General features: G+C 40.7%; 1 protein-coding gene across 1 annotated transcript in view; it reads left to right on the top strand.

Moving 5' to 3' along the window:
• The first annotated feature begins 2,397 nt into the window (after nt 1-2,397).
• LOC116699345 (glycogen debranching enzyme-like) overlaps nt 2,398-19,121 on the top strand; it is a 29,679-nt gene continuing 12,955 nt past the window's right edge. Inside the window, 10 exon segments of the mRNA XM_032531880.1 lie at nt 2,398-2,564; nt 5,359-5,545; nt 8,052-8,163; nt 9,204-9,330; nt 11,625-11,727; nt 13,062-13,159; nt 14,628-14,767; nt 16,271-16,458; nt 16,976-17,099; nt 18,577-18,740. Of these exon segments, the coding sequence (XP_032387771.1) occupies nt 2,536-2,564; nt 5,359-5,545; nt 8,052-8,163; nt 9,204-9,330; nt 11,625-11,727; nt 13,062-13,159; nt 14,628-14,767; nt 16,271-16,458; nt 16,976-17,099; nt 18,577-18,740 (1,272 nt within the window). The 5' untranslated portion in view covers nt 2,398-2,535.

The following is a 19,121-nucleotide window of genomic DNA, read 5'->3' as shown; positions in this document are numbered from 1 at the left end:
CTTTCTGACACTTGGACTGGGAGACATGTACCAGTTGACATTTACAGGACTCTGAACCTGATAGGGATTGTGTGGTCTGGCTGTGAAGACTGGACTATATATAGACAAACCTTTCACGGTCCAGCCTCTGGAGGACTAGTCTCCTTCACTAATATATAAATACAAGTGACTGTATTTGAAAATAGGGTTCCTTTTGAATGTTTTAACCCCTTTAGAGGGCCCTAAAATGTTTTAAAAAGGGGTTTTTTGAGGAACAGGGGTTCCCTTAAGTGGGGTTAAAAAAATTAGGTAGGGTTAAAAGGGGGGGGTTTTGGGTTTGGGTGGGGTGGGGTTGGGGTTTATAATTTTGGGGTGACCAAAAAATTGGGGGGGTTTTAAAAAACGGTTTAAAACGTTTTTCCCCCTTCTTTTCCCCTCTTTTCCCCTTTTTTTTTTTCCCTTTTTTTTTTTGCTTTTCTTTTTTTTGGGTTTTTTTTTTTGGGTTGGGTTGGTGAGGGTGAGGGTTAGGCAGGGTGTGAGGTTTGGTGGGGGTGGAAGGCATTAGGCAAGGACTTTTCCCCCCCACAAGGGGGGGTGTGGTGTGTTTTGTGTGTAGTGTGTGGGGTTGGTGTGGGTGTGGGTGGGGTGTGGGGTGGGTGTGTGTGTGTGGGGTGGGGGAAAGGGATGACGCCTTTCAGTAAAGGACCGGACGGGTTGAAAAGGACTTTGGGGAAGGGCCCTTTTATAAAGGGGGGGAGGAAGCAAATATCCAAGGCTCAGAATTAGTTTTTTTTCCCCCATGAAATTGATACTTAATTCCCCAAAAAATGTTTTTAAACTGGCATGGAACAGCAAAAAACATTTTTTAAACACCATGTCCCCGTTTGTTTCCCGGCGTTTTTGTTGACCCCAAACCCAATTAATAAAAAAAAGGGTCTTTTTCAGGGTTTTTTGACCCCTCCAGTTCCCTAGGCCCCCCAAGCCTTCAGGGGAGGAGGATTGGGCACACCAACCTAAAACGGGAAAGGAAAGGAGTTGACCCCCGAAAAAACCCTTCCCCGTGTTTTGGGGTGGAGCAAACCCAACAGGAAGGGGGTGACCCCTGATTAAGTTCTCTCCGGGACCCCCAAACTTTTTTGCCGGGGGTTTTATAAAGTCCCCTATTTTGGAATGGGTTTTTTTAAGGGACCCCCTTTTTGGAAAACCCCCCTGGCCACCCAAGAACTGCTTTTTTATTTTCCCCCGGGATCATTGGGTAGAGCGGGCGCAAATATAAACATGGGAGGTTAATTTTGCCCCCGTTTGCAGGGGCCCCAGGGTTTGACCCCCCGGACCTGTAAAAATTTTTTAATTTGGAAGGTTTCCCCCCTTTTTCCCCCTATCTTTTTGTCAATTCAAAGTCAAAAGGAAACCCCTAAAAAAAAAATCTTTAAAAAAAATAAATAAATGAAACTTAGAATATTCTCCTTCACAAACACGACAAAAACAGTTCCCCAAAGCTGCTGTTTTTTTTTTTTAAGTGGATACCCCCAAAAACCCGGTTAACCCCAACCCTCCCGATTTTTTTTTGGGGTCCCGTAATGTTTCCGGCTTTTTCCCCTTTTGGATTTGTTCAGTTTTTTATTTTTTTAATCCCAAAAGAGATGAAGGGGGAGGAAGTAGGGCTGGGCCCAGAGTTGTTCCCAAAAAGGAAAATTCCCACCAAAAAAAAATTGGTGTTGATTTGGGGGATTAAAAAAACTGGGGAAAGGAAAACCTCAGTACATTAAAAGGACACAGCAGAAAGAAGGAGAACCCGGTCCTTTAACTAATTTTTTAAAATTTACATTTTATGGCAAAAAAAGGGAAAAACAAAATAAACGACTTCATTTGGGCCGACTAAAAATTTTATGTTGCACACAGTTATGTTGTTGTAGTTTTCTTTTTGCTCATTCACGTATGAAAATATTTAGTACAAGCCCCTTCCTTCCGGCCATGTTGGGGGATTGAAACTGTATCATTTTTTTTTTCCCATCTTTTTTCCCCCCAGGACAAAAAACAGTCGGGCGGGGAAAACATGTAGCGCCCCAGTTCTTCATTTTGGGAGAAAAAATAACGACATCCCCCCTTTTAGACCCCAAAACCATAAGACCAAACCTGTAAAAAAGGTCTGGGACACTTAGATAAAGGAAGAGATGGGGTTTACCCCAAGGGGTAAAGGGGCGGGTGTGGGGTTGTGTTTTGGGGTGGTCGGGGTGTCTGGGGTTGGTTTTGGTTGTGGGTGGGGGTCGGTGTCTGTGTGTCATTTATGTTAAGGGGACAGGGGGTTTTGAGGGTAAAGGGTTCATAAAATTTTATTGGAATTTTAAAAAATTGAGGGCATTTTTTTAAAAATTGTTTTGGTGTTTTTTTTCTTACAGGGAAAACCCCTGATCCACTTCACACCCTGAAAGATTAGGGATCAGGCCCGTTATCCTGGCAGCCGGTTCAGTTTTAACCCTGGGGCCCGCCCAAGGGTCAGAGTACGGGCTGGGAGGATGTGGGGGCGGGTGGAGATGTAAAAAAGGGGGGGAAAACATGCGGGGGATTACAGATTGGTTAAATCATCTGGGGGGGGGGGAACTTTATCCCTTCTGTTTTTCCAAAATTTTCATGAGAAAAAATTTGGTTTAAGTAAAATTAAATGATCCAGCTCCAAAAAATTTGGGAAATTTTTTTTAGTTTTTTTCCCCTCGTCTTGATGGTAAATGAATATCTTTTTTGACTTTTTATGATCTCGGTACGTTTTTTTGGCCCGTTTCTCGGTGCGAAACCAGAGTTTGATTCCCGTGTTCTCACCGCCCAAAAAAAAACCGCACCCCCCCAGTTTTAAAAAACCAAGGAGCTTTTCAGGGGAAATTAGTGGTTCGTTTTGGGCAGGCGTGAAACTCATCTAAAATTTTTTTGCGGTTCAAAAAAACTATCTCGGGGTTCCGTTTAAAAAAACCGGGGGGGTTTCTTAGTTTGTTCCCAAAGTGAATTTAGATTTTCATTTTACTTAAATGAAAAACCCAGTAAAACCCAAATACGGGGGGCCCCCAAAAAAAAAATTGAGCATTTACTTATTGTATTTTGACCCTTGCCCCAAAATTTTAAAATCATATAAGATTTAAGAGAGATCCCTTTTTAAAAACCCCAAAAGTTCTCTGAGCAAAACATTGGGGTGGTGGTGACATCTCATTTTTCTGTCCTTTTTTCTCTCTCTCTCTCTCTCCCCTTTTCTCTTTTCCCCTTCTCGCTGTTGTCAGTGTCACTTTTGTTCGCCAAATTTCTAAATATAATATTAGAAACATAGAGCAAAAAGAAAAGCCCCAAAAGCCCTTATAAAATTTAGTGTTGCTTTTTTTTTCAAAGACCGGGAAGTATGGCGAGTCCAGGGAAATATTCTGGCCAAAAAAAACAAGCAACTTTTTGGAAAAACCATTTTTTTTTCCCAAAAGTTGATTCAAAGTGAGGTGAGAGCAAGGGTTAACCCCCGAAATGGGCCCCGGGGGGGTTCTCCCGAACAAGTGGGAAAGTTTTAAAAAGAAAGATAATTTTAAAATCCTTCAGTGAAGAAAGGCTGAGAGAGGCTTTTCTTTCTCTTTAAAGGGTTTTTAAAGGGGTCTTAAAAATTTTTCTCTCTCTCGAACACACCAAAACCCCCCCCACACACACCACCACACACCACCACACACACCCCAAAAACAAACAAAAATTTGGAAGTGTGTGTGTGTGTGGCAGCGGGAAAAAATCACAAAAAACCCCCCTTTAATTAAAGAGCCACGGGTTTTAAAGCCGGAGGGGGCAAGGTTTAGAGGGAAATTAAGGTTAACTGTAAGGCTACTCTTCCCGGGGTTCAGCAGGTGGAAATTACATGGGGCCGCTTAGGGGACCCCTAAAACCCCTAACATGAAAGTAACTAAAAGGAACCTGCAGCAAAAAACCCCCGAGAGTGAGCCCCCTCCTCCCAGTTAGTTACCTTTGTCCCCCTTGTTATCAGAAAATCTTTTTCACCTCCTTTCCCAGAAAAGGTCACGCAGTAAAATGAGCCTGACTAAAAGGTTAGACTGACTGAGTGGTTAATGTACTGTCAGTCTATCTGTAGATCTTTTTTTTTTTTTCTTCGTCCATATGGTAGCCTTTTCTAAACTCTCTAAATAAGGCTGGTTCATGATCTGCTGCTAAACATGCACTACCAGTCAATTAGAAATTTCCATTGCACTCCATTATTGACAGAATGGTATCAGATTAGTACAGAATGAGCCATTGAAACATTGGAGGAAGGGTGGCTGATAATGGGCAATGTAGATATTGTATTAACGATCAGTCGCCCACTCAGATCAGCTGGTATTCGGTCTATAATGGAGCAGTATGGAAATTTGTAAGTGACCCCAAACCTTTTACCGGTGTAGTGTATAGTTTTGCATGATTAGACGTTATGATCGAAGGCAGGGTTGGCAACTATTTCTGTTATGGCGACCACTCCACTCATTTTCATTATCCTTTGTCGCCTTTTGGAGGAGGGTTGTGACTCGGCACTTGTTTTATTCAAATATAGAAGATTTATCATGTCACAAAATAAATCCTTGGTTGGCTTTGAACATAACATAAAAGAAAGGTATTCTTTTGTAAAAATCTATCTTCTTAACTCATGAAGAGGTCACCCAGCAGCTCATTATACCTGAGTATGACCTAATTAGGAGAGGAGGGGAAGTGACCATTACCCAGTCTAAATTTCATAATGTCTCAAAATACAAATCATTTTTATTCATCAACTTATTTTATACATTGTTTAAAATGGTCTTTAAACCACAAAGCCAATAAATAACTTAAGGTCTCTAAAAAATAAGCAAAAAAGATATGACATCTGTAGCTGCTGTAATCCCTTGAAAAACGCCCACCTATCACTGCCTCGCACGCCGCTTGGAAAGAGCCACTAAAATTCCTCCTTGCCCTGCTAACAGTAGCCATGTTTGTTTTAAACATTCAGTCCGAGGCATGGTATGAGCCATGAAGTTAGGTTGCGGTTCTTTCTCCGCTCTGCTCTGACCCAACAACGCAGCGGGGCTTGTGCACGTCTGTGTACGTGTCGGAGCCCCGAGGAGATGCTACTTTAAAATCTTACCAACCCTGCCTTAAACAATTTTTTTTAAAACTAATTCAAATTTGGTTTTCAACAAAGACTATCAATTCAATTATGTTGTTTTCATTGGAGTTTTGGTGCTATTCAATCTAGGGACCAATGTTAGCATTGTTGATGATTCCTTTCTGGCTCATGCTCACCATTTTTGCCAACTATTTTAGTATGTGTTCCAACATCTATTGTACCTTAGACAATTAAATCGCTAAATGTTGGGGATTCTGATTCAGTGTTCCTCTTGCAGCTGCTAACAGTGAGTGGATCAAAGAACATCCAGAGTGTGGGTACAACCTGATTAACTCTCCCCACCTGCGACCAGCCTGGGTCTTAGATCGAGCTCTGTGGCATTTAACCACCAGAGTAGCAGAGGGACGCTACGAAGCTAAAGGACTTCCTGCTGATATTACCAACGAGAGCCATCTGAATGTGAGTAGACACAGTTCAACTGGACACCCTCTGCACAGCTGTGCAGACAGGGTTCACAATATTCTTTTTGTAAACCAGCAAAATAGGGAATGAACGTTCAAATGTTACCAGCCACTCAATAGCATAACCATTGTTTTTATGACTACCAGCCACTTGCATATTTTACCAACATTTGGCTAGCCAGATGGTGCTAATTTTGAACCCTGTGTACAGATTATAGAAAGAGTAAACATGACACACTTCATGACTGTGTTGTAGAGGAGACACATGTAATAACCAGTGGGCTTTATGGATCATTTGACAGTATTAGTTAGTGCACAGTCACACTGTCTACATCGGCCACCAGATGCTGCGGTGAAAATGCAGGTCTGCCCATTCATTTCGAATGGCGGTAGTGTGTTTAATTTTATTCTTTCTCTCTTTCTCCGTGTAATGAAGTGGCCTTCGAGTGCGGTTGGAAATGTTGAGATCTATAAACCATCTGAAGGAAAACCCTAATTGTGAATTAAAAAGCGTACATACGCTATAATCTGGGGGTCGCTGGATTTCCTGGTCCAAACATGGCCTTAGTCTTAAAATCATGTATTTCTATTGAGATGTGACAAAGACCGCAACACTTAATTTTGTCTCTTTATGTTAGATGTACTCAATCAGTCAACATTTATTTATATAGCACTTTACAGTAACCAGCAGGTATCTAAAGTGCTTAACATCAGAAACCAAGAATAGAACACATTGCATACAACATAGCATACAGTAAAAGAATGAAACATAGAAAACAGTAAAATCAGAAAAGGTTACATAGAAATAAGAAAGGGAAATTGTCACACCACTGCTCCGTAAATAAAAGCCATTCTAAACAGATATGTTTTGAGTTTAGACCTAAAAAGAGCTACATCTGTAATAGTGTGAATATCAGAGTGTAACTTGTTGCAGTCTCAGGCAACAACCGCAAAAGCCTGACCACCCCACCGTTTGAACCTGGACTTGGGACTTTTTAAACCGGTTGTGCTCATGCAGGGTTAAACTCTCGGACAAATACTCTGGGGCCAGGCCATTTAAGGCCTAGAAAACAAACAGCAAAATCCCAAAATCAATTCTAAAACGCACAGGGAGCCAATGTAGAGAACGCTCATTCATATTTATTATACAGGAAAGTTAAAAAGTAACATTACATTACAATATAAACGGGCCTGACTGCTGTTTTCAGCAGGTTCCTGTTCTGCAGAAACATACGACATTAAACGTGGTTACAGCACGTCGGGACAAACATTTGTACAGGACATCAATTTTGGACTGGACAAATTCGGACAACTAAAACAACAATACAGTTTCGGCACATAAGGACAGAAACATTTATACAAGGCACCAGCTAGACAAATACAAACAGTGCAAACAAGGCTTGGACGACACATGAGCAATTAATGTGTGCAGGTGTCACTGTTAAGAAGGAGCTGTTTGTAGTCTTTTTGAAGCATGTGATGGATGATAGTGTTCGGATGTGATGTGGGATGTCGTTCCAAATACTGGTGTGTGTATAGAAAAAAGATTTCTGACCAAGTCGTTTTGTATATGGATGAACTGGAATAAGTGCCCGTGAAGGAAGAATGGGAAGTGACTGGGAGTGATGTGTGCATGTCTAGATGTATTTGTCAAAAAACAGGCTGCGGCATTTAGTACAAGTAGAAGTTGTGAGATGGAGGTTTGATTCAAACCAACATAAAGAGCATTACAGTAATCCAACCTTGAACTAATAAAATCATGAATCACCTTTTCTAGATCATGCCTGTTAAGGAAGGGCTTAACTTCAGCCAAGAGGCAAAGCTGGAAAAAGCTCATTTTAAACTACATTGCTGATTTGCTTATGAAATTTCCTGTTGCAATCAAAAGTAACCTCTAGATTTCTGACAGCTGGCTTAAGGTATGAAGCCAGAGCTGCCAAACTCAAAGCTGGACCGTGGACTAAAGATGATACACTCAGTTTTAGCTTCAATGAAATGAAGAAAGTTTTGTGAAAGCCACAACTTAATATCATTAATACAGCTAAGGGGGGATGCTTTCATTAGGATTCCAGACTACCTTATTCTAATGTTGGTAGGTAATAAAAACATGGGAATACAATGATTGAGTAAATAAAAAAAGCTGCTAAAGCTGACTTCCTGTACGCTTTATGATTGTAACACATTTAAAGAAGGTGTGTTTCCCAGCCTTGTGATTCATTGCTGATATTAAACGTACATTTTTTCAACAACATGTTGCAGACCATGAAAGCTATAGTTGATACAGTAAAATAAAAAAGGCTCATTTATTAATAGTGATTATTGGGCGCCCGGGTAGCTCAGTTGGTAGTGTTCACACCCATATGTAGAGGTTTATTCAAAGCCCCCCTCTCTCTCCCAGTTCATATCTAAGCTGTCCTAGTGATTAAAGGGGGGGATAATCTTTAAAAAATTAAATAATAGTGTGTGTGTGTGTGTGTGTGTGTGTGTGTGTGTGTGTTTTTCAGGCCATCCGTAGTGTGTTGTGGCAGGACGTGTATCCTCAGATCAAACTGTGGGAGTTCTACCAGGTCAAAGTGGACGTTGCTGTGGAGCAGTTCAGGACCCTACTACTAAATGGTCGGTACTGACAATAACTGAAAAACAATATGCACTTTGTTATGGTTGCAACACTTCAAAAACATGCCAGCTCGGCAGCAATCTCGTGCATAAACAGGATGTGTTCAGGGACCCCGTAAAACAGGGGAAAAAAACCTGAAGCTAGCCTAGAAAGCTAGACGCACCCTAGCAGCAGCAAATGTAATTTGCTGAAGTCATTTAAAAAAAAAAGGCAGATGTGTTCGGATTTTTGCCGACCGGATTCGGCAAAAGTTGAATCTATCAACTTGCGTTGACTCTGGTTGGTTGTAGCGCTGTCCTATTGCGTGCAGAGGGAATTTGAAAGACAGCCCTTTATCCCGCCCCTCGGATTGAGCCCAGCCAATGGTGAGTTCCCAGACCCAACATCTGGATGTGGGTCTGGCTTGTCAGGCTAACATGAAGCCTTAAAATGAATTATTTCAATCGAACTGTATCTGATAGAGCTGCAAAGATTAATCAATTAGTTGTCAACTATTCAATCATTCGCCAACTATTTTTAAGATTTCTTTTGGGCATTTTAGGCCTTTATGTATACAGGATAGCTGAAGACATGAAAGAGGAGTAAACCTCTATATACATACTGTACATGGGCGCACGCGCTACCTACTGAGCTGTCTGGGCGCCCTAATAATCGACAACTATTTTTACAGTCAATCAACTGGTTTGAGTTATTTTTTTATGAAAATAGGAAAGATTTTCCGATTCCAGCTTAGTGAATGTGAATGTTTTATAGTTTCTTCACTCAATGAAAATGACAATGAAAATAATTGTTGTAAGTTGCAGTCATAGTATCGGACCTACCTGACTTGCATAACGTGACTAAAACTCTTGTGTAGATGATGCTTTTTAGAAAAAAATGGACAGCAACACTTGCTGTTCAGTAAGAGCTCATCATGGCTGCTGTACTGATCAGTTAGAAAGCTGCTAGTGTCCGAGACATTTGAGACAATTGAGTTAGATGCTATTTAACTGACTTAAATGATCCTTTTGCGTGTGTGTGTGTGTGTGTGTTTTTTCAGGCACCAAGCCAGACCATAGTAAGACCGAGGGGAAGAAGGGTCTGAGGATCATTCAGGACCCAAATTACCGTCGTTATGGCAGCACAGTGGACATGGACTCTGCTCTGGAGACCTTTGTACCTCACAGGTCCGTTTTTAAAACTTCAAGCTATGACTGTCACTTTAAAACTTTCAGTTCTTTTGTAAGAAGTGACAGTTTTAGTGTTTTTTTTTTTTAGTTCTTTCATTAATTCACGCCTGACAACCAGTCAAGTGTTGTTTTCTCACCGTTGGTAGCAGATGAAGATTTAATAACATTAGCATTATTTCACACATTTTCTAGATGTTTTCTGTTTTTCTACTTCAGTTCATGAAATTTAAAAATAACATGCGGTTGGGTCACTGCCAATTTCCCTTCCTTTTGTTAATTGTACCCCAATGAGCTTGTGTTCCCATAAATTTGGATACATTTTACATTCCTGCTTAATAAATCCATTTAGTAAGGTTCAATGCTTTTAACTCGATTCATATTATTTTCTTCTACTTGCAATCTGGCATGTCCATCTCTAAAACAACAGCAAACCACTTTGTGTGTGTGAAACCATTTCCATGCACTGAAGCAAAAGAACGTTGAACATCAACATTCAGCAATCGACACAATATAGTTCAAAATGCTCCAATGATCAGCAAATGACTCAGTTTCAGATCACATTGAACATGACAACTTTAGTTGACTGCAGGATTCTGCCTGTGGTTGTGTGGTGAACAACAACAAGGCTGGATGATGGTTCGAAAGAAAACCGCATCAACACTGTTTCTTGATTATAAAGTTTATAATATTAGATTCAGCTTTGATTTATAAGCTCTGCAGAAGCTTGGAGAGTGTCAGATGGACACACTCTAGCTTTCAATACATTGGACATACTTGATATAGGATGTGTGTAGGTCACATGTTAGATAACATATAGGATTTGCGACGTGGGAAACCAAAGATCACATCCAAGTCATCACTTTTTAGCCCAAACATCCCTTCCAAAGTTCACTGCAACTCATGACCAAACTACAATGTAAATCAACAGTATTTTATTGTTCAAGTTACAAATCATTAGATACTACATATTTCCCCCCTTCAAGACGAATTATGTCTCAAAAAAACAAAGATTAAATCATACCTCAAATTACAGAAAGATAACACTTTCTCCGACACACGCTTCTTACAAGATATGATATTTAGCAAGACAATGTAAACCCCCTTAAATCAAGAGTATTTGATTTGAACAGAACTTGATACAAGTTTCAAATCATTAGTTATTACAGTTGGTTTTCCATTGTTAACCATAAATCATAAACTACAAAATCAAGAATGCATGCAGTACACACATTCAGTGTACCAGTGCAATTTCCTAACATTGAAACAAGTGTGAACAGACTCCTTCTGTGTACAATGATGTACAATGAGTTTTTGGTTGGTATATTATTTGTTGTATTTTTAATGTTACCGGGCCCCCTCCGAATAGCTTTTAGTGGCTTATTTGGGGTTTCCCATTTCATGTGGCCTGCATATGATCATTGTACCTCCTGAGATTGTGTTTAAAGATACAATGATGACGTGTGAAATACATGAAACGAATAAGTTTAAAAATAAACAGTATGTACACAGTGGCTTGAGAAAGTTTACACACCCAGGCTAAAGTTGATTAAAAGAGGAATAAAAAAACATCTTTTGGAAAATGGATGAACTTAATTTATCCATAAGATCATCTCACAATGCAAATCCAACCAGTTATTAAGCTAACTGAAGGGTACGTGATGATGGGGGTCATTTTATTTCTAAAGGCCAAAGGAACTTTATTGGGAGACTAGTATCCTGATTCCATGAAATCAACGTCTTTAATAATAAAATGGGCTGCCTCTATGGGAAATTTAACATGGGGGTGTTATACTATTGCCCTGTATTTAAAATAGGGGTTGTAATATAATGCCCCTGTATTTTAACATAGGGGGGTGTATACTTATGCCCCTGTATTTTAACATAGGGGGGTGTATACTTATGCCCCTGTATTTTAACAAGGGGGTGTATACTTATGCCCCTGTATTTTAACATAGGGGGGTGTATACTTATGCCCCTGTATTTTAACATAGGGGGGTATACTTATGCCCCTGTATTTTAACATAGGGGGGGTATACTTATGCCCCTGTATTTTAACATAGGGGGGTGTATACTTATGCCCCTGTTTTACATAGGGGGGTATACTTATGCCCCTGTATTTTAACATTGGGGGGTGTATACTTATGCTGCCTGTATTTTAACATAGGGGGGTGTATACTTATGCTGCCTGTATTTTAACATAGGGGTATTGACTGTATATTACGTATGTAGCACTTTGCAGAAGGTTCAGTAGTGGTATTTTTTATGTTTTATGATGCTTCTCTCTCCATTAGCTCGTCCCCAGAGCACATTGAGGAGTGCTGTGGTTGGCTGAGACAGAGAGTGAACCAGCTGAATGAAGAACAGCACCACATTGTGCACCAGCATCAGGAGCAGGTAGGGGGGCGTGTACTGTAGGAACGCTTACTGCCGATGGCACCTATGCAGGGGTTAAAGCGGGACAAAATGATCCAAAACGCTGTTCCAGCACCTTTTGATTAATAAATAACTATATCTAATGGTTATAAGAATACTTTTAAATAACGCCAAATATCCATTCCAGTGTTTCCTATTCGGTCTCAGCAGTACACTGCCATGAGTCCATGAGCAAGGCAGCGGCCTGTGGTTCACAGTGAGTTCACATGTATGTAAGAACAGCAGGAGAGTCGGGTACTTTCTGGTAATGTCAGTTGAACAGGAGAAGATCACGTAACGTGCTGCAGATCCGGTGTTTTTAGTTGAGCTAGACCAGGGGTCTGCAACCTGCTGCTCTGGGGCCACGTGCAGCTCTTTAGCCCCGTAACATTTCAATCAACTAAATATGTGTCATAGCCTACTAGCCTAATAGCGGTCTTGAGTTTCTGTAGGCTAGCTGTGGATTACAAACCCAAATCCAAAAGAAATCATATTGAAAGACATTTCCAGAACAAGCACACTGCATTTGCTAAAAAAAAGTATCTGGCTAGGTTGAGAGAGAAAGAGATTTTGGAACTGCTGCAAAAAGCAGAGCAAGTTCACTTTTGAGAATAAAATCAATTGGTCAAAAGACAGGGCAATTAAAAATGTCAACAAACATAATCATAACCAAAAGCTCATTTAGACATACTAGGAAAGGAATGTTGATAGGCTAATTTAGACCCAGTAGGCTGTTACCTTCATTATAAGGCTCATATATGTTTTACCGCTCCAGACAGATTTAAAAATATTTGCTGGGTGTGAATGTAGCACCGGTGTGTTTTATGTGGAGGGACTGCGTCGGAAAATAGACTTTAAATACTAAGCATATGGCCTTGTTTGTCTGCGGCTGTTATTAGGGTTCCCGCACCTGCCAGATCCCACTTTAACCCATGCACCTAATGAATAATAACAATAATAATTAGAATGCAAAGGTACAGAATGATGTGACCCAGCACTACAGTAAGGTCAGAGATGTCTGAGCAACCGTGTGTGAGGGCACATGGGAACCAGCTGGAACCAAAACCTGACACCTCAGGTTCTCAGTGGTGTCAGGGGCGAGATGCTGTTACAGATACTGGACATGTCTCATGTCAGTTAGATTTATTACCTGTAACTACCAAAATAAAATGACTGTCCTGTACTGCAAGACTTAGAACATGTGTGTTCTGCATAGTAGTTGCTCAAAAATGTGGAATTGGAGACATGTTGAAGGTTCCCAAAATACATAATGCATCAGTCAGTGTTCCTTATGTTCCTCCTCTTCTTTCCTCAAGGCTGCCAACTGTATTGTGGGAAACGTAGTGTACGAGCATCTGGCGGACAACGGCCCCAAACTCGGTCCTGTTTGCAGGAAAAACCCTCTGGTAACCAGGTAACAAATTTAAAGATATTGGTGTAAGGAGAGAGGGAAAGAATGGGATAGATATAATACATGGAGGAATTAGAGAGGTGAAGGGATGGAACGTTGGAAGAGAGACTTCTTTCTACTTTGTAGGTTAAATTTGACTACAAGTCTGAGATGCTAGGTGGGCAGAACCAATGCCATTCATTAGTCTGTAGTGTTGCATTACACTGAACAATGTGGGATTCTACAGACACTACGTAACTTCAGTGCGTGGGCAGGCACACAGAACAGATTTTCTTTTCTGCCCTTCAGTCAACGAGTCCTATTAAACTTGGCATTAGCATGCATCCTTTGTCAATTGGCTTATAATCACAAAAGGTTTATGTGTGTAGAAGCATGAGTCTAAATTCAGTTAATGTGTGTGATCAAATCCTTTGCTGAGATACTCAGAGGAATTCTGACCTGACTCAACATCAAAGTGCATGATACTTTCGTGTTAATCCTCAGACACCAAGAAGACACTTAAAAATACTTAACTAGCCCAATCTTCAGTCCTGTTGAAATAATTTGCACCAATCAGCTGTCTCTCTAAAGTTGTATGCAGCATCCCAGTCACTCAAGACAAATTCTTCATCTTTGTGAATTGAAACAGTTGAGGTAATAAAGAGGTATAGTAATGACGGATATTAAGAGAAAAGAATGCCTTTATTGTCATTATTGTCACACATGTGCAATACCTGTGCAATGAGATTGGAGCAACTCCTTTCCAGTGTCAACAAGATACGTAAGAGAAATACAACATGGAGGAAATATAAGTAGTGCAAAAGAAAAGGGGGGGGGGGGGGGGGGTGAGGTGCACAGTTCCTAAAACAACTAGATACATTTATAAAATAGTAAGAAAGATAAATATGGTTTGTAAATGCAGTGTGAAAATAATGATATTACAGTTATGAAATTGCACAGTTATTGGTGTATCAGAAGTATTAAATGTATCAATGTAAATTTGCACAGAATTTGCAGCGTTGTCAAAGGGATTAAATATTAAATATTGCACAGGAATGAAATGAAATGATTAAATATTAAATATTGCCCAGTAAAGATATGAAAGGACTACATACTAAATACTACATACAGTAATGAAATAGCACAGAATTTCCAGTTGTCAAAGTAATAAATATTTAAATATTTTACTGCAATGAAATTACACAGGATTTCAGTGTCTTCTTAAGTATTAAATATTAAGTATTGCACAGTAGGTGGGAAGAAGAAGGTCCGGGGGCCGGGGGCCGGGGGCCAGGGTCCGGGGGCCGGGGTCCGGGGATAGGCTGTGAAGGGAGGTCAGTGCATCTGTGGGTTCAGAGTGGTTATGGGTTTGGGGAAGAAACTGTGAGCTACATCCTGGACAGATAGCAGGGACATGAGGTTCAGGATTACACCTGGTGTGATGGGAGGCTGAGTGTCGGTGGATCTCAGTGGGTTTGTCTCTGTGTCTCAGGTATTTCACCTTCCCGTATCCGGACATGACTCTGGACCAGGAGCTGCAGCTGCTGGACCAGCCAGACAAGACGTGTCACTTCCTGGCTCACAACGGTTGGGTGATGAGTGACGATCCACTGCGCAACTTTGCTGACTCAAGTAAATAAATATGTATATATATTAAACTTCTTAGAAAACAGTCAGGTTCAGAAACTGTAAGATCCGAGGAATAAATAAACAAGGGCTTCCAATTTGTCTCTAAACATATTTGTATTGACAGGCTTTTAACCACACTGGAATAGTGGCCTGTCTGGATTATAATCATTGAGTTTTTGTAGTTTTTCTGTTCATTGTGTTCTTTCTAAGTTTTTGTTTTTCTGTTTGTACAGCACTATGGTCAACTGTGGTTGTTTTTCAGTGTGCTTTGTAAATAAATTTGGATTGGGATAGGATTGGAATCAATTCAGATTTTTTAAATCACGATTAATTGCATGATTGTCCAAAGTTGACTTACAATTAAACTTAAATTATCCGCACATTTAAAAAAAGAGGTTCCTTAAAAGAGATGTTTTTCAAGTTGCATTTGAGACTGGACCCACTCCGGTGGTAACTCAATTCCCATCGAGAGTCCCAAAAAACTTTAGTCTGGGCGCCCGGTTTACTCCTCGACGCAGCGGCCACGGGTTCGACTCCGACATGTCATCCCCCTCCCTTTTTCTACCCTTTCAAGTCTAAGCAATCCTATAGAAACAAAAGCCTTAAAAATGCCCAAAAAATATCATCTTTAAAAAAAAAAAAAATTGTAGCAGCAATTGTAATTTGCTTAGGCGGAGTCAGTCTAGCAGCTCAGGCAGGCATAAGGCAGACATAACATAAGGACGGCAGAGTTGCGATGGTTCCCCGTGAATCCCCTGCTGCTTGAAAACAAAGATGGCTGCTGCTGCTGATAGCGGACATCGGTCTTTTGAATTGGCTTTGGCTGCAACTTGGAGTTAAACACTGAAATCATTCTTAAAAACGGAAGAAAACAGTTTAACTCTGGTTGGTTGTAGCGCTATCCTATTGTGTGCTTTCTTTCTTTTTTTATGAGACTAGATATTGTCTTAGATTTTGGATATTGTAATGTTAAATATGACAGTTTTTGTCTTGTCCTTCTTTTAAAAAGCTGCATTACAGTACAATGCAATTTTGTTAACTCACCAGACTGTTCTGTGCCTTTACCCACATAGTCATTAAATCCAAATCACGGATTGTTATTTCTCAAAAATGTAATTGTAAAAATTTGTGAAAGCACCAAATTTCAACCCTACAATATCGCCGCAATATCATTATTGAGGTATTGGGTCAAAAATATTGATATTTGATTTTCTCCATATTGCCCAGCCCTAGCGTTAATTGCACGTCAAAATAATTAGTGGCGTTGAAAGGCATTTATGTTGTTATTGCGTTAATTATGACAACCCTACATTCAACTATTCCTTCCTTTGTCCATCATTATCAGGCCGGTTGTCGCTTTTTAGGGATGGAACACGTTTTAACTTTGTGTCTGTTGATAGGGACTCAAGAATCTGAAAGTAATGAGCTATTTTCAGGCTTTATGTTGAACAGTCTGCACTAATGACACGTGGCTGTGATTTTGGTCTGTGTCCGTGCTGCTTCCAGGCTCCAACGTGTACCTGCGTCGGGAGCTGGTATGCTGGGGGGACAGTGTCAAACTCCGCTATGGCAACGGGCCCGAGGACTGCCCGTACCTGTGGGCCCACATGCAGAAATACACCGAAATCACAGCCACGTATTTCCACGGAGTGAGACTGGACAACTGCCACTCGACACCATTACACGTGGCCGAGGTATTGTCATATATTATTACATGATCTCATGTAGCATGTGTGTATATATGACATATATATATATATATTGTCTGTAGTTTATTTCAATAACATAGATACACATCACATACGTAACATAACACAAATGGTAAAAAAAAAAACTAAAACAAAGTGTTTAAACTTTAATTCATAGTGTCATCTTAACTTGTTTCTAATCAGTAGTGATTGAAAAGATGTAGGTTGAAGAATTTGTTTTTATTAATTAAAATATAGATACTTTGCCACCAGTGTATGATTGTCCTATCAAACGTATAAGGACAGCGATCTACTGCTATCGATATTTCATCCCACTCCTATTGAAGAAATAGTAAAAGTGGGAAAGCAACATCCAATCTGTTTCAAACTGATCACTCTATGTCGTTGAAGCCCAGCCTTGCTGTGTGTGTGTGTGTGTGTGTATAAAGGTAGATGCATACGTTATATAAGTGTAACCTGTCTTTTCTCCCTGTCTGTACGGCTGGTGTATTGTCTTGTCTAGGCCATGTTAGATGCGGCCAGAAGGGTCAGACCCAATCTGTATGTGATAGCTGAACTGTTCACAGGCAGCGAGCTCATTGACAATGTGTTTGTGAACCGGCTGGGAATCAGCAGCCTTGTACGAGGTACAACTCTTCCGCATGAACTAACGTTATGTTTTTGTCTTCTCTTTTCACTTCATTGTTCTGCATTCCTTCTCCTCATACCTGCATGTCTCCTCTCTCATTTATTTATCTTTGTAATCTCTTGACTCTAACTCTGTGTTCATGGACTGTGTGACTGCATGTTGTGGTCCCCTGGCCTGTTATCACTAACTGGCTGCCTTCCCTTCACACACATATCCCTCCTCTTTCTCCTCCTCCTCCTCTTCCTTTTCCTCCTGCTACTTCTCTGTCCTTTCTTGTCTCTTCCCCCCATCCTCCTCTCTTGCACTGTCTGCACTGGTTTTGTTGCGTTGCCTTGCTGTGGTTGACCAGTTCATGCTGGACGTGGCCCGAACAGCGTGTCCTAACCTGTATGTGGTGGCTGAACTGTTCACCGGAAGCGAGGAGCTGGATAATGTCTTCGTAACCAAGCTAGGGATCACATCACTCATACGAGGTACAGTCATTAATATGTTCACAATGCACACACTACACACACAGTATATTCATCAATGAAGGTGCAAAAATGAATTGATTAATCTATTAAGTTGTCCACTATTAAATGAATCACCAACTATTTTGATAAATTAATCAGTTTTAGTGATTTTGTTATGAAAAGAAATTATATAAATGTTCACATGTTCTAGCTTTTCACTCCTTTGTGACCGTAAACTGAATATCTTTGCGTTGTGGACGCAACAAGACATTTGAGGACGTAATTAGCTGGCTTAATTTCGAGGGCCAGTTCAGACGGGGGGCTGCAGTTTTCCCAACCACAAAGTTCTAAAATGGTTTTGTGGAGGACCGCATAACTAATTGGAATTTTATCGAAATCGCTATATGAACTAGTGCAATATCCAAGTGGCAGGGGGAGTGCAATGTCTCTCAGATCGCTCTCTTATTATTTTTTCCTTGAAAATGAGAATAGTGATACCGAGCGCCAGGATAGTTCACCTGGTAGAGCGGGCGCCCATATATAGAGGTTTAGTCCTCGACGCAGCTGGCCCGGGTTCGACTCCGACCTGCAGCCCTTCAATGCATGTCATTCCCCTCTTTCTTTTCTTCAGCTGCCCTGTCAATAAAGGCCTAAAAATGCCCCCAAAAATAATCTTTTAAATTAAAAAAAAATAGATCGTATTCTCCAATCACATGAGTCATTATGAGTCAAAATAATCGCAATTGGATGTTTTACTCATATCGTGCAGCCGTAGTTTTGCCTCAACGCAAATCTTTGTTCAGAGCCGGTCTTACAGTACGTTTAACCTTGTGATGTCGCCTGCGTTGCCAGATTGAGGTGTGGCCCAGAACTGCATGACGGTGGGGCTTGATTGTGTAAAATCATGTACACCGCTGCAGCAGAATGGACTGTCCTCACATCTATCATTTACTTTTTCTTCCCCCCCCCCCCCCCCCCACACACACACACACACACACACACACACACACCACCTGTCCATAGAGGCCATGTCAGCTGGAGACAGCCATGAAGAGGGCCGGCTGGTCTACCGTTACGGGGGCGAGCCAGTCGGAGCTTGTGTTCAGCCCAGCCTCCGCCCACTGATGCCCTCCATCGCCCATGCCATGTTTCTTGATGTAACCCATGACAACGAGTGTCCCATACAGGTGTGTCTCTGTCAGGGTAGGATGGGGTTGAATAACTAAAGATGCTGATAACCAGTTGCTTTACAATGCATTATCTCTTTTATATAAACATTTTTTGAGACAAACAAAACAGTTATGTTCCCCCCCAGGGTTGTCAAACTCAATTTCACTAACGGCCACACTGGAAAATGACATGTATAGTTTGACGTTTATTTAATCAATTAAGGCCTTGAGTTTGCCACATGTGCCCCAAAATATTATTATTTGTTGTTGTTGAGTAAGTTCTCATAATTCCTGCAATGTGAACAATTCTAATTTAAAAATAGTCCTTCTTCTGTTGCTGCTTTCTCTATTTTTACCTGATCAAAGAAATATAAAGTAAAACAGGACATAATGGCCAAA

Source organism: Etheostoma spectabile, chromosome 12 (genome assembly GCF_008692095.1).
Source record: "Etheostoma spectabile isolate EspeVRDwgs_2016 chromosome 12, UIUC_Espe_1.0, whole genome shotgun sequence".
NCBI classification, from domain to species: domain Eukaryota; kingdom Metazoa; phylum Chordata; class Actinopteri; order Perciformes; family Percidae; genus Etheostoma; species Etheostoma spectabile.
Note: the sequence above shows the minus strand (reverse complement) of the source record. Positions and strands in the feature narration are given on the sequence as shown.